Genomic DNA, 15,427 nt, shown 5'->3' with positions numbered 1-15,427 from the left:
GGACCATCTGTCGATCCATCTACTGTTCACTAAAACCTCGTCAGAAATGGCCTCTGAAATGGTGGCATGTAAACATCCGAAAAAAAAGAGCTTTGGAATGTCCTTCAGGAAGCCTTAAGAACCATTCCTGAAGACTGGTTGAGGAAATTACATGAAATGCCAAGCATTTGAATGAAAATATATCCAAGAAGATACTTTCTATTATGATTTCATAATGAATGCTTAGACCATGTTTGTTATTTCTTGACATGTTCTCTCTTCTTTGCAGCATTCGACTAAATCTGCCTTAGGCACTGACCTGGATTTAGCTGCCGTTACCCAGATTTCACATTCACATATAAGGCAGTATAAAAGTATGTCACAAACATAGCATCGATGATGCTCTTGAAATAAAGACAATGCATACTCAGATTCTTCAGAACACACATTTATTACTACTATCGATCCGGTGTGACCTGTGAAAGATTCATTTTAAGGATGATGCTCTTGCAGAAGAGGTTTTTTGTGCTCACTCGGCACTAAAGACCACCTTCATCCTGGAGAAGGAAAAAAAATCTTTTTAGCAGCGCTGAGTCTGAGTTGGGGAGCCCAGGCAGGTTATTCCGCCCCCATCGGGTGCAGGATTATTACAGGATCTTGTCCGAGTCTTCCTCCCTGAGGTACAGGATGACCAAGACCCCCAGCAGGACCATGACCCATCTGTCTTGGCATCTGTGGAGTAAAAAATTTACCTGGTTGATTTTAACCAAAGATAAATGCCTTGAGTCCTTTTACTGAGTCATGCGCTACATCCTAGAAATGAATGGCTCCAAAACAAGGAGATTTTGTGTGGATTCTGGTAGAGAGATTGAGCCATTAAAAGTATCCTGGTGTGCATGTTCTTGATGACCTGGCTTGGATTAATGACACCTCAGTTGGTACAATTGGCTGGACTGTATAACCTCAAGCATCTGAGGAAATTCAAGATACCCTCCACTGTATTCAAAGGCTTCCTTAAAGCCACTGTAGAGTTTGTGCTTACTGGTTGCTTGCTGCTTGATTTGACAGCTGAACTTCTTAGGAGCAGGAAATCTAAACCTAATGGTGCAGGCTGAGGGCAAAATGGATCAAGAGCATTTCGCCAAAGCCATCGACTTTTTCAGTGGCTGCATTTAGAAATATCTAGTTATTGGTTCAGGATAATCCACAGCCCGTTAACCAATGGAAATCAATTAGAGTGGAGGCAATGACAGACTGAAGTTGGAAACTGAGCTTAATGGGTTGACAGTTCTGTCAGACATCATGTTAGAATCTAGCACTGGAGTGTATTAATGCAAAAAGCTACATACATGGTTTAATCTGTCATTTAAATATTGAAGAAGAGGCTTTTTGTTTGCACATTGGATTAATGTTTACCGTGGATTACATGATTACTTAGGTTAGGTTTACTTAGGTTGCTTTAAGGGAAGAAATCACAGAGGATTCTCTATTGTACCGACTCAGTATCGTTGCTCTAAGTGGCGAGAGAGCGTAGCATTTGCTTATCACAGACATCACTGTTGCAATTGACTGAGCTGCTTCATTCGCATACTGAAGAGCAGGAAACTATCATGAGATCACCAGTCAGTCTGACTGAGACTTTTTTTTGCAATCGTGCCATATAGACATGAGATTTCTTTGGAAGGAAGTTTTAAAGTTCTTAAAAAGCTTAAGTGTGTTTCTCTCATGAGTTGGTGGAGAACAAAACACAACCAAAATGAGCTTTTATCAGTAGGACACAAGCACAACTCTAGTGCTTGTTTAGGTTGCAATATGTCTGTAGAATGTCAAAACACATTGATAAAGTCTTAGCTTTGTTTAAGATATATTTCTATACTGCTTCTCTGTTATTGGAAGTTTAACAACTTGTTTATTTACATTGTTTTAAAGACTTTGTCTCACCTCTCCTGAGAGTCCTCTCACAGGCCTGTCCGTCAAAGCCCGACTTACAGATGCAGCTGCAGGAAGTGCCCGACAGAACAGGGATGCCATTGTGCCTGCAGGGAGCGCAGCGACACGCGTCAAACTGCTGCAGATACTCATCAAAAGCTCTCTTCAAGTTGGCCACTCTCACCCCTGCATTGTCAGCGGCTGTGCTGAGGCGCACAAGCTCATAAATTGGCATAGTCTAGATAATAAGTTAGGAAGGACAGAGTGAGGATGAGGAGAACAATCACAGGTGAGACTGCCAGAAATTTGAACGGTACGTTGCTTTTTGTTTTTCCTCCATCAAATGTGCAGGGTGTCCTCTTAAGTTAGAAATCACAGAAAATGACTGTTTTCTTTACCTCATATTCAATTAATGCTGGGTGGTATTTGAGGGATGCGCCCCACTTTCTGTATGTGTCAGGGTTCCTGATTGTCAACAAGCCAGCACTAGTCTCTGTGATTCCCCCCTTCACTAGAGTGACAACGTCCTTAATGAAAGACGAACCGGTGACGTTATCTTTGTATAAAAAAAAAAGTTGTATTAAATCTCTTGGTACAAAATAGGAATCCTGTATATCAATAGTGAGTTGAATACAAATTTGAAAACCAACATAATTTTGATTTCTCACCTTTTGTAATGTGTGTATCGGCCTCGCATCCTTTCCCTTTCACCTTAAAACCTAACGATGAACTATCGCTGATTGGATAACTTATACCAACAGAAGCTCCAATGCAGGTTTTAGCTCTGTCTGAATCAACATCTGGAGGAGTGAGGAAAGAGAATTTTTCAAAAATAAACTTTCCTTTGAATGGTATTTCTTTCTAGATTTCAGTGTTTAACGAGCTGAAAAGGTCACAGTACTTGTTTTTTCCATCTCTGTTTTGTTGACAACAAAAACATATTCCAGTTTTCCCCCCATGGTTCCCTCCGTGACGTAGTGGGTGCCAAATGTGTTCATGAAGCGTGAGTACATCCCAAAGTCATAGTTCTCAGGAAGGTCCATGAGTGAAACATAGAGATCTTCATGAAGCATCAGCTGATTTGTTCTCATCTTGAAGAGGGCTGTTTGCACTTTGGACCAAAGCCTAATGAACCCCAGGTCCTGGAAAACAAAAAGCTCAAGATTTAAACTTTTACTGAAGTAGAAGAAAGCTTTACAATATTTTTTTAGGAAAAAGCAATGGAATTCTTTAGCCCAGACTATAGGCTACCTTAGTCACTCACATTTAACACTTATTATTAAAGTGTCTCAGATGGCAATTTGTCAGCAATTAGATAAATCCGATTTTTGAGCATCAATGGGTATTCATCTAGGTCTGCAAAAGGGGCAGAACTGATGCTTACTTGAAGATTTGATCTGCAGATTTTCATTGTACTTGTGAATATGATCCACACTTGTAGACATTTACATTTGATTTGTTGTTGTGCTCATTTTCACATTTGCAAATATGGCAATGCAGGTTACAAAACATATCAATGCTTTACCTGGCTATTAAACTTTGTTACATTGTTGAGAAACTCTGATTCTTTGCTGCCACTCATTCCAGCTTCAACATAATAAACCCCAGCCGAAATACCGAGATTGAAGGATGACAACGTCTTCCTGGCATTGAGCAAGCTTTGCAAATCTTCATAATATTCGTGGGTGCCCTCAGATGTAGCTTCAGCCTGTAACAGGTTCAACGTTTGTTAAAAGGCCCTTTGTTCAAACCACCCATTCTGTAAATTGCACAAAACATCAAATAGGTAGGTACCACAAAACGGTATCTGAGGTAATTGTAAGGTTTCCGGTAATTTTTCAGCTCGTCATTGTAGTCCAGGCTTTCACAGAATGCATCATAACGGAATTTCCTCCATTCACCATTGTAGACATATTCACACTTTCCTCCAAAGTATTTCCAGTCAAGCACTTGATCCACAGAGTCTCCAGTCAGAATGTTGTACCTTCACGAATGTAGAAAAATTTTAAATTAAATTCAGTTATAAATGTGTCAAGTTAAAGTATTTGCTAAGCAAACAATGGAATATAAGAGTGGTCTTTCAGAAAAATCATCATAGAGGGGACTGTCAACATTGAGATTGTCTTTACCCTTGTGTGCCGCGTTCAGCACCAGGAATTGGCATGAGCGTGGAACACTTATCTTCTCTCCGGTTGAAACTTTCACATTCATCTTCGTCAGAGAAATCATCGCAGTCTGGTTCTCCGTTACAGCGAAGGGACTGACTGATGCAGCGTCCTGGAGGACAAACCAATATTTGCTCATACAAAAATATGGATCCTCGCATACCCAAGCATATACTACATTTCAAGTAAATGTGTGCAGACCAACCGATAAATCAGGCTTAGCCTTAGAGCATGTTTGGTCTGAGTGGTTGTGGACGGGGCTTACCTGTTTCTTTGCAGGTGAAGCTCTCTCCGCAGTAATCGGGTACCATACACTGTGTGGTTGCTCTTGGGCAATACAGCTTGTCCCACAGTGTGTCAATACACCGTAACCCACTAAACTGTGAGGGTTTCTCTAGGTATCGGAAACGGAACTAATACAAAGTTTAAAATGTGTTAAAATCACAGAGTCACTTCATTCCTTTTTACTATGACAAAAATACACAGCACATAATGCAAGAAACTCACAAAAACTAAGCCTCACATTACAACTGTATTAGGGGAAGTCTTGGGACACCCCTAATTTCTTCATATTTTGCCTTGAAGGTACCAGACCTTTTTGTAATCTTTTACAGTGGTCTTGAGCAACAGTCCTGGAATTGTTTTGCTCCAACAAGGTGATTTCCAAAGAGCTATAAGCCATAAACTTGCTACACATTGGCATTGTGCGCAGCGTGTCCATTAAAAATTGAGGAAACAGGAAAAATTAAGCTCAAAAAGAGAAGTGGCAGGACAAAAAGAGACTAAACTCAGTAGGTTACCGGATCTCACAGTGAAGTCCTTGAGGAGCAGGAGAAATATTTACAGCGAAGACACGAGACTTGAGAGATTCATCTGGCCATTGATCAATGTCAGTTGGTCAATCTACTGTTCAGTGAAGCCTCAGCAGAAATGGTCTCCATGGGAGGGTGGCTGTCAAGAAGCCATTCTCAAGGACGACAAAAGGCTGAGGTATGCCAAATTAAAAAAAGCACTGGACTGAAGATCAGTGACAACAGGTCTTATGGAGGGATGAATCCTCCCCAAAGCCTGCACCTCAGCATTATTGAAGCAGTGAACAAAAGGCAGCCAACATCCAAAGAAGAGCTTTGGGATGTCCTTCAAGGAACCTGGAGAACTATTCATGAAGACTACTTAAGGAAATTACAGAAAGCCTGTCTAAGAGGGTTCAGGCTGAGTTAAAGAATAAAGGTGCTCAGACCAAATATCGACTTTCACGCTCCTTATAATTATACAAACCCTGTTGTTCCTCGTGAAGTGTATTTCCATTTTTGTATACATATGTGTCGATAAATCACTGCACCTGTTTCTCACTATCCTGGCAGTATATAAAGAAATGAGGAGTGGCTCAAGACTTTCACACATCACTGTATATTACTCAGAAAGTTCATGGTAGTGAAATAATTCAACTGAAATCATTTCAAACTGCATAATTTCAGCTAATTCTATTAGAAGCTGTGCAGCATAGGATATGTCCATAGGTAGCATCAAAATATCCTGACTAAGTTGTGTATTTGGGGAAGAGCTGCCAGGAACATCCAGGAGTATGGTACAGTCAGGGTCCACATTTATTGATCCTCCCGTAGTGCTAATTTCGTGCTCTAATAAATACTGATAATCTTCAGCATGATGCATTCATATAAGGTACTAAAAAAATACTGTTCTATTCCAAGTGTTTTTAAAAGTGCTTCGGTTTATCAATGCCAGGCATTTGCATACACTTGGAGAGCTTCATTTCAATCAACATGCTAGTTTACTGTAAAACTGAGAGAAAGAGATAAAAAAAGAAAGAATTATCACCGCTTTGTCTGTGCAGGAGTTACATGGTGTCCAAGGTGACCAGTTCCCCAGTTTACAGTTGATGGGGAGAGGTTTGCTCACAGATCTGGTCCTCCTAAGTGCAGGCATAGTAACCCACATAACATTCATCTATATGTCCAAATCATCCAATCCATCAACTCCTATGACATTATTGTTTCAGTTCCTCCTTAAATGCCCTGCATGGGACATATCAAACTGAATGTATTAGATGATAAATTGAAAAATACTGAACCTGTTATTAGCAGCTGCCCACGGTCTCCTAGATGCATCCACAGTTTTGCTAAAATTGACAAAGAGATGCAGTATGCATAAACCCAGGAGTACATTAATAAATGTCCTCATCCTGAAAATTAATCAGGTGCCACATAACAAAATGGCTCTTGTGGTCCTGAGAGGACCTCTACCACTGCAGTCTAGTCAAACCACAGTGAATGATTAACTCAGAGTAAACAAATGCTCTTACAACATTTGGGAAAATGTTCTTTAAACGATCTATAAACATCATGTCTCATGTTCGCCTCTGCAAAATAATCTAATACAAACAGAACATGCTTTCCCCACAACTTTGGGTTGAGAAAATTAGATATTATTTTCAGCGAAGTAGTAGCAATGTGAATTGTGGTGGCAATATAAATTATTATCTTTAATATTTGTGTCAATTCGGTGAAAGTGGACAGTGAGAGTGGACAGTCGGTGCCTCTGGTTTACCGATAAGACAAACGTAAACACGCACGTGGGCCGCGACATTGAAGTTGGCTTCCGATTGGTGAATTAAAGGGTTGTGCATAAAAAAACATGTTTAGGTCCTGTCTGAAAACTAGAATAGTTAGACTGCTCAAATCTGATTATGATTATTCTAAAGAGGCTGTAGATTCATTCATGCCTTATTTGGAATTTGTGAAAAAAATGTTCTTATTTGTGAAAATGCAGAAAAGGGCCATTTCACTGCTTTTCTTTGCATGCTGATCACCTTAGTCTAGGTCCTGTATGAAAATCACAATAGTTATTCTGCTCAAATCTTAACTGAATTATTCTACAAGGGGGAACAGAGTCTTTAAACATGCTTTATGCTTTGTGAAAACTTCCTTTGTCCCAAAATTCATATAAATCCTCGCCTCTGCAGGTTCATCTTTATTTCCACAGGGATCTCCTGCCTCTCCCTACATAGGAAAAAGAAAAAGTTAATGTATTTTACTTCATTGCTATACGTACTTATGATATTCTTCATAACTTGTTGTCTTTGTTAAACTTCTTCTCATGTTCATTTATCTAGAAACAATGACTGCTGTTCTCTCACTTTTGTTGTTCATAAATAGCCCATTGTTCCAGTTCAAGGTTGAAAATACAACCAAGGTCACCTGCTCACCTCCCTGGTGGGAAAAGATGGACGGCTCCAGTTGGACTGTTATTCACAGTGTTTCTTAACATGGGATCTCTGAGGTTTGTTATTTACTTGCGCCGTCTTTTAAGATTGTCATGATCTGATCAAATTGTTTTGACAGATGCAAAAATCTTAAATTTGACCTCAAAAGTGTCACTCGCAGCCTGCACAACACAGAGGTGGATTCTCTTAACTCCTCTTATCTTTTTAGAAGTTTTAGAAGTTGTTGAAGTAAGAATTTAAATTCAATTTGGTTTTTGCAAATCACAAAGTGTGTTTGAAATTTACTTTGAATTTACTTCATATACTGAATAGTTTTTCACATATCTTCCCTTGCTATGTGACAATGCTATTTTCACATATCAAATAAAGTTTCCACAAACCACAAAGTAAGTACCCTGTGTAGAATAATTCAGTTCAGACTTGAGCAGAATAACTATTGTGATTTTCATACAGGACCTAGTCGAGATCAGCATGCAAAAAAGCAGTAAAATTGGCTCTTTTCTGCATTTTCACAAATGGAACTATTGTAGTTTTCCCTTTATGCCCATCCCTTTAATTCGTCAATCGCAAGCCAACGTCTGCGTCATACGTAGGCCTCAGGTAGCACGCAGGTGCGTCAGCGGCGGCGCTTTCAAATTGTTGAGCTTCTGTGATTAGCGTGAGAAGTTAGCTTAACATCTCACGTTAAAGATCACAGAGGAGCCGACAGTGCCGTGTTATCAAAGCTTAAATCGTTTTCAAGATGTACAGTCTGTGACAAATAACACGTTCAACAATGGAAGAGGTAAAGTTAAGTATTTTCTGAGTTCTTTTAACTAGCCCAAGGCCTGTTAAATTGAAGCTTCAATTGCCCATATTTCTATGCCGGATGCTAACATGGACATCCTGTGATTTAACTTGTTCTGTACAATGAACGTGTATGGCTTAATTGCTCATGCTGTAGCATATTAAAGGTTTTCATCACCCACGCAGGTCACTGAATTTGCCCACACTTAAAACCCATCAATCTGTCTTTGTGTCTCTGTCTTCCTTTCAGCCTGCCAAGGATGGACCAGTAAACTTCAAAGCACTGAGGGCCAAGTTTCAGGAAGAGGCCCTCATGGCTCAATCTAAGACCAGTCGACCAGCTGTTGCTGAAAAACCCAAACACCTTCCACCTCCTGGAGGTAACTGCAGCTCTATGGTGAGCGCTATTAACTTTGTTGTGGAAAACAAGACGCCAGTGGTTCCCCATGCCATCTTCAGAGATGGGCTTTCGACATCTGGAGGCAAGCGACCAATATCCTTTCCGCCACAACCCCGGCAGACTTCACCCTCATTTCATCTTGCTAACGGAGACGGTACACCCAGGCATTTCCTCAAAGACAGGCACATGCCTTTGGTGCTCCCTGTCCTGCCTGTAAAAGATCAGAAGATGGCGTCACCCGCTGAAAAGGAGCACAAACAGGAAGCCGAACCAGTGAAAGAAGTTTCGACACAAGCGAGGATGAGGAAGAAGGGTTTGCTGCTTCCTTTCAAGTTGGTCAAACCAACAAAGGTCAGTGGAGAGAGTGGAGAGGAGCCCACATATGCTGATTTGACTGACAGGCCTTGTAGCGCTCCCAGTGGATTGCCCTCGCTCGAAAAACAAAGTACAGAAGATGAGGTCTCACTGAAAAGTGACCAGTCAACCACTGAGTACCCCCTCTCCAGCCCAGATATCCCAACCACCCCTCCTTTTTCACACACTAATACTGAATCTGAAAGTAGAAGTTTTAGTACTTTGGAGAGGGCCAAGAAGAAGTTCTCACGACGACAGATGTTGATCTCTGCAAAAGCCAAGACTGTGCCTTCCCCCGACTACACGTGCAGAGACAAGGCGTTCCTTTTTCTACCAAAGAACCCCGACAGCGTTTGTGCAGGTGCACCTGTACCCTCACCAGTGTGTCTTCCACACCTGGCTTGTATTTCTGCTCGGCCTTTCTTCAAAGCCAACACGTCGGCACGCAGTAAGTCATTTTCGCTTGAGCTCCTCTTTTTGTTTTCCACACGATGTGCCGTTTCTCCGATTGCCATTATTAAATTAAGGATGATCCATGTGTTTGATTCCCCCTTCCACAAGAGATGCCATTTGATAAGCAACTTGTGAGGAATAAAGCTGAACGCTCTTCACTGAAGACTTCTGAACCTCCTCCACCTTGTGTTCCACTAAAGATGCCGCTACCTGACCTGCGGACACAAGGGCCAGTGCCAGCAAAGCCCCCCAGGCCACCTGCAGTAGATCTTAGCTGTTTCCATGCACTCAGAGTTAATGGTATGTCATCCTGTGAGCTTTACTTTATTTCATCCTTTTCATCTCTTCTTTTGTGGCCACAGGCATCGGTGAATGCGTATTGGCGTGGTTGCGCTTTGCTAATCGTCTCAGTAGCGGTCGTCTTCTTTCATTTTCTTTGCACAGATGCGTTACCAGGTCCAGGCCAAACGCCAAGTGAAGAGTGCCCGTCTGTGCAGTCACCCGTTTCCAAACCCATGCTGGATGCCCCAGAGTTTCCCAACGTCGAGAACTCAGACATGGAAAAAGCAGAGGATGAAACTGTTGATATTGCTGCGATAGAACTGGAAGCTTTAGACATAGTCAGCACTGAGATTAAGACACCCGCTCAGCCTGAGCTTACAAATGTTGAGGCTTCAAAACCTGACTTGACAGTTTGTGATCCCGCAGAGACCAGTAGGAGCTGTATCGTCCAAGATCTGAACCTTGGCAGTCCAAACATAATACCCCTTGATCCAGCCAGCTTCCCTGAACCAATAAACCTGTCAGAGTTTCCTGAGCCTCCTGTTGTAGAGCAGTGGTCCCACTGCGAAGAGGCAGCCGTGGATTCTCTCACTGCCTTCGGCTTTGATGAAACTGACGTGGGGCCTGCTGAGTGCCAGTCTACTACCCAGGAGGAATTGGAGCTGAGTAGCCACGCAACATCAAACGATGACGTTCAAACACAGTCGAGGTGAGTTTTGAGGTTACTGGGTTGATATTTTCACATCACAATGTGCTGTGATAATTCTGCTCGTGAAAAACTGCTTTTCCCGCCCCGCAGCATTAGTCAACAAGACACGTGCGAGAATGTCTATGAGGACGTTGAGGACATCAAAAGATTCCTCTTGGGCCACGTTTCGAGTAAAAGAAAAGGCGGTTTGAAGAGTAAGAATGTTCACATAATGCGTTTTTAGTTTAAAATAACACACCTTCAGTCTCACTATTTAACCTGTCAATGATTTCTTACAGATCCATATGCTGACAGCCACCCTTTGGTAATTATTTAACTTTTTTATGTCCAAAGAATGGAGAATCTGGCACCAAGAGTCGTTCTTTGCTGTGAATATTGTGCTTTAAGAATCCCGCGTGGTAAATTAAAATCTGGTGCTTATTTGTAGAAGGAGGATCCATGTCTTCACAAACGGCCACGGAATCCATGGTATGTTTATCCAAACATGCACGGCCTGTGTTCTGTCATTGACGGTGATATTTGCCAGATGGAAGGCAGGCGCTGATGTATTTTCTTTTTTTTTTATTCTCCTGGGCCTGTGTATCAGCAGAACACGTTCATTTGGCTCATCGTGTTCACAGTTATGTTTGACTCTGGTCTTGTAATGGAAAAAAATGCGCCTCGTCCCTTTATGCTAGTATTGATTTTTTTTTTTTTTGCGCTTACAATAAACACTCCAATTTGTTTTCAGTAAGGAACACCCAAGCCCCAACGCTGCGGAACACAAAGAGCAGAGAAAGAGGGAGAAGCAGCGACTGGGGAGGGAGAGAAAGGAGCAAAAAGAGAGGGAGAAGAAGGAAAATGAAATGAAAAAGAAGTTCAAAGTAAGGCTGGTAGTTCAGTCTGGTACAGGTACCTTTTCGGCTTCACCGAGTCATCGGTCAACTCATTTGAAAATGTGTTCATAAGAGTCATGTTGTACATTTGAATGAAAAGCACAAAGTTAAAGTAATTAATTCCTAAGCGTTGCTTTCTGCGGGATGCGCCGCTTCGGTCCTTAAATCTGACGCAAATCTGCAGGTGACTGGGGATGAAGAGCCATTATACCATGCCAAGGTGATGGTGGCCAGTAAAGTCCGCAAGAATGACCTCCCTGTGAAGAGCGGCGACACGGTCAGCATCATCCGAACCACCAACTGCCCCAAAGGCAAATGGCTGGCCCGGGATGCGGCGCACAAATGTGAGTTTGGTCCCGCCGTTTCTTCTTCTGCCGTCGAGGTTTTAGAACCAACTAAAAGCTGGTGGTTGCAGATGGCTACATTTCAGTGATGAACGTGGAGCTAAATATCAAGGAGATGCTGGAACTCGGCAAGAAGGCTCAAGTAGCTGGCCGAGGAGTCAACCCGGAGGCAGATACTGTCAGTATCGGGAGCAGGTACTGGGCAGCTTAATGATCTGTAACTGCTCAATAAGACACCTGTCATCGCTTTATTCTTTCATTATTTTTCAACCTTTGCAGATCCTCCAGCTACCCCGTTTTGACCAGCAGCTGTAAGTACCCACTGGCTCTGCATCAGTGCATTGGGCGCTTTGGTTACATTTCTATCACTCATCATCTCAGGAAGTTTAGCGCTCCACGTGGTGTGTGGACCTGTTGACTGACAGCACACAGTCGCTGACACCAACTGAACTGCTTGTCATCTGCGTTGCAGCCATGTTATTTTATGATTGTGAAGGAATTCGGTGCAAGCAGAGGCCGCTACGCTGCCAAACATCTCTCAGCAGCGTGCGTGCTGACCTTAATCATGACAAATTGTTTTTCCCGCAGTCACAGATGACAGCGAGGAGTGGGCCTGTGAGGATGAAACCCTGTCGGCATTTAACGAAAACCCGTAAGATGCTTGCTGTCCTTTGCTGTGGTTTCTAGCTGCTTTTTTTTTTTTTTTTTTTTTGTTTTGTTTGCATGTTTTTTACAAAAACGATTCAGTGCATTTTTGGTAGATTGAAGTAATTTCCTCTAAAAGCTTAAGTAGAATTTATTTGCCGATTCAGGGCATGTAATCGTTTCCCTCCTTTCATTTTGTACACCAGCTTTCCTCAACATGCTCCCCCAGCGCCTGAGATGTGTGAGTACATTTTATATCCAGTTCCTTTTTCTTTTTTTCTTTGTAAGTGAAAACAAGAGAACAGAACCCCCCCCCCCCCCCCCCCCCCCCCCCCCCACACACACACACACACACACACACACACACCAGCCGTCTGGCTTAAAGGGGAATATAGCCTCTGCCTGTAGTTGTTTGGTGTTGTGCACGGACACATGGCAGACTTTACTGCCTTTGATGTGCTTTTTTTTACCCCCCCCCCCACCCAGTCTTTCTGTCTTTACATAACTAATCCAATTCCTCTCTCGCCATTCTGTCTGCTTCTGCTCTTTATGTGTTCGCTTTGTCAGCACGCGTTGATGTCGGCGCCCAGCACACACTGAGCGACGCCAGCCTGGAAGACCTGCACATGCAGTAAGTGTCAAACGCACAGATGTCAAAGCAGAGAGCGCTCATTCCACTTACCATCGTGCTGCCGGTGGCTCAGGAGGGGGAGCTGTTGTCCTCCGACAGGGAAGTGGGTGCCTGGGTCCTCCGGTCGGTGCGTGTTACCAGGGAAGAAAAAGAGGCCAACGGGTCATTACTGCAGCTTAGAACGCAAAGCACTTTGAGTTGTTTAAAAGGCCAGATGTGCACTAAGAAATGGCAACATTAGGCGTGTGCATTGTATAATTCTTTGGGTGTTTGTGACACATGTTTTGCGAGCAAGTGGTGGATTCTTGTCAAAGACTGAGGAAATGGCAGGCGAGCTGGTAATGGGTGATATTTTAGAAGGAAGATGATCATAGCAAGGCTCCTGCATAGGGAGAGGTGTGGTCCTTCATTTGTGAATACAAGTAATACTTGGAACAATGTTTAACATGTGCCATGAGCTACAAATCACGTTTTCTTTTCACTGACATTCAATCCTCTGAGATGGGGAGTTTTTATTGGAAGTTTCGGCTTTCAGCCGGTTGCTTTTATTGTTGTTGTTTTGGTTTTTTTTTTCATTTTTGCAATTTCTGGAGAAATTGCGGTGGGATTGCTGAGAATGCCCATCTGTTAGTGCTCGCTAAATGCTCCGATGTTGCTAAACTGCTAAAAGCTGAATCTTCTAAGTGTCTGCAAACGGTGAAGAGACGATGGGAGATGTTTGATTGCCAAATGTCCATCAGCTGAGAGTTCCGAGAGGCAGCTAGGGTTGCCATGGTGAGGTTAAGAGCAGCAATCTAAGGTGTGTAATTCAAACTGGAAAATCATTTAAACTTCCGAAACTGCTGCTTTTTAGAGAAAAAAACCCCCTAATGACATGTTTTCTTAACCTTGAGGGCTGGGCGGCATGTTATATAGGAGTGATTTTAAAATAGAGATAAACTTGGTTTCCTTTTGGCTTAGCGAGTTAAATAGAGAGACCAAACAAAACCGACATTTCTGTAGGTTTTGAGGATAAAAATAAGATTTCCTATAAATTGGTTATTATTTAAGAAGCAGTATAACATGCTTCTGAGAAGGTTTTTGATGTAGAAACCGTGTTTCTATGTGTGAGACTAGTTGCTTGTCTGGGCTCTGGGGAGGATTCATCCCTCCATAAGACCCGTTGCCACTGATTTTCAGTCCACTTCTTGTGTCATTCGGCATACCTCAGCCTCTTGTCCCCGGTGATTTATTTACAAATTGCACAGCATGGCTGGATATGCCATGTTTTTACCTAATAGAGTAAGGTCGCTTCTCCTATGCTTGATAAATTCATAGAACAGTGTTGAGTTCTGCAGAGACCTCTGCTTTCAAGTGACTTAACAAACAATTATCCTCTTGAAAATAGTCCCTTAAAAGGGACTGCACTGAAAGTGGTGGAACGAGCAGCCAAAGGAATTCTTTGGAAGACCTTCGGAGAGCCTGCAGAACTGATGCTAAAGGGCACTTTAAGAGATTACCACAGAGTGGGGCTCCTTGGAAGCGAAATATAAAGGAATGAGGGGTGGATCAAGGCTTTTCCACGGTGCTGCATTAGTGGTGTTGAAAGTGCGAGGTGTGTCTCCCCGGGGGTACTCCATAAGTATGAGGGCAGGCTGCGAACAGTGTTTAAGGGAATTTTCTCCTGAACAGCATCGGAGGGGTGGGGGGATGCTTACTGTCTCAGACTGTGAAAACAGCTGCTCAACTGGATTGGCTGCGTTGCACAGGTGTATCCCCCCCCTCCCCCGTCCCTGTTGGTCCTAATGTACACGACTTTAAAGTTGCCCTCACCCTTTAGGACCAGGCATGAGGCACTGCAGAAACTAGCCTTCTTCTTTCAACACAGCAAAGCTGACTTTGATGACATCGCTGATGGCGGAGAAGCAACCCCAACAAAGTACAGTACTGCTCACACATCCAACAGTATCGCCTTTTTTTGTGTTTCAATCCACTGATGTTTACCCTCTTTTTCTCTGCTTTGCTCCATTTAAAGTACCAAGACGTCAAGTAAGTTGATACTTTTTTTTTTTTTCTTTTTCCGTCACTCACTGTTGTCACCGCCTCCGTCACTCTCACTGATAGTGGTGACGCCATAAGAAGGTGCTTCTAAATCACCTTAAGGACACTGTGGTGAACACCTGCTTTGGAGTCTTTCCTGCAGTGGAAAATGACTTGAGTGGAACATTTTATCTGCTCAAAGTAACCTGGAGACGAGCTGGTGTTGCATACTTTACAGACAGCAGTTCAAAGTTGACGCGCCGTTTGTATCTGCTTGTCTTTATCTAGACTTCTTGTGCGCAGTCGAGGAGCCGCCATATCCGTAAGTGTTGATGGGTTCTCTTCTCTTCACCAGCAGAAGCTTTGCTCGCTCTAAAGGTTTTTTTTTGTATTGGCTGGCTGCTCAGGGGGCTTTCCAAACTTACGAGTTCTGCGGTATCCTCCCCATTAGCTGATGTTGTCCCATTGTGTTTTTATGTGGCAGTGAACAGGAGGTTGACTTCACAGAACTGGAGCTCCTTCCTCCCCCACCTCTGTACGCTGATAACGACTGATCTCCACGTCCTCTGGGTTTGATGGAATGTATTTAAGATAGTTTAAGAATGTTTTTGG

At 42.8% G+C, this 15,427-nt stretch overlaps 2 protein-coding genes across 2 annotated transcripts; one reads left to right on the top strand and one right to left on the bottom strand.

Moving 5' to 3' along the window:
• Nucleotides 1-411: 411 nt before the first annotated feature.
• On the bottom strand, nt 412-6,346 carry c8a (complement component 8, alpha polypeptide). Its single transcript, XM_072364043.1, has 11 exons — nt 6,166-6,346; nt 5,913-6,006; nt 4,339-4,486; nt 4,038-4,185; nt 3,703-3,892; nt 3,434-3,616; nt 2,810-3,050; nt 2,577-2,708; nt 2,307-2,464; nt 1,921-2,146; nt 412-711 (listed from the first exon to the last, which is right to left on the bottom strand). Exons 1-11 carry the CDS (start codon nt 6,273-6,275, stop codon nt 560-562), a joined length of 1,782 nt encoding a protein of 593 aa, XP_072220144.1. The 5' UTR covers nt 6,276-6,346; the 3' UTR covers nt 412-559.
• A 1,511-nt stretch (nt 6,347-7,857) lies between these two features.
• On the top strand, nt 7,858-15,422 carry LOC140268224 (uncharacterized). The gene is given in 19 exon segments (XM_072362992.1): nt 7,858-7,917; nt 8,008-8,061; nt 8,354-9,305; nt 9,419-9,610; nt 9,755-10,301; nt 10,392-10,495; nt 10,580-10,605; nt 10,729-10,769; nt 11,032-11,164; nt 11,361-11,520; nt 11,592-11,715; nt 11,800-11,831; nt 12,109-12,199; nt 12,372-12,406; nt 12,733-12,796; nt 14,616-14,755; nt 14,811-14,824; nt 14,995-15,137; nt 15,300-15,422. Coding segments are annotated over 19 exon segments (2,982 nt in total). The 3' UTR covers nt 15,370-15,422.
• Nucleotides 15,423-15,427: the final 5 nt, after the last annotated feature.

The sequence above is a fragment of the Leuresthes tenuis genome, unplaced genomic scaffold, assembly GCF_036924035.1.
Source record: "Leuresthes tenuis unplaced genomic scaffold, fLeuTen1.0.hap1 SCAF_14, whole genome shotgun sequence".
NCBI classification, from domain to species: Eukaryota; Metazoa; Chordata; class Actinopteri; order Atheriniformes; family Atherinopsidae; genus Leuresthes; species Leuresthes tenuis.
The sequence above is the reverse complement of the archived record's forward strand: the minus strand, read 5'-3'. Positions and strand labels throughout refer to the sequence as shown.

Bases quoted from the DNA above. Each gene is read 5' to 3' on its own strand.
- c8a (XM_072364043.1), bottom strand. From the start codon at position 6,275: ATGAGGACATTTATTAATGTACTCCTGGGTTTATGCATACTGCATCTC. The intron at 4,186-4,338 runs GTAAGCCCCGTC...TTTGTCCTCCAG, and splicing joins CTTCACCTGCAAAGAAACAG to GACGCTGCATCAGTCAGTCC. The intron at 2,465-2,576 runs GTGAGAAATCAA...TTTTATACAAAG, and splicing joins CGATACACACATTACAAAAG to ATAACGTCACCGGTTCGTCT.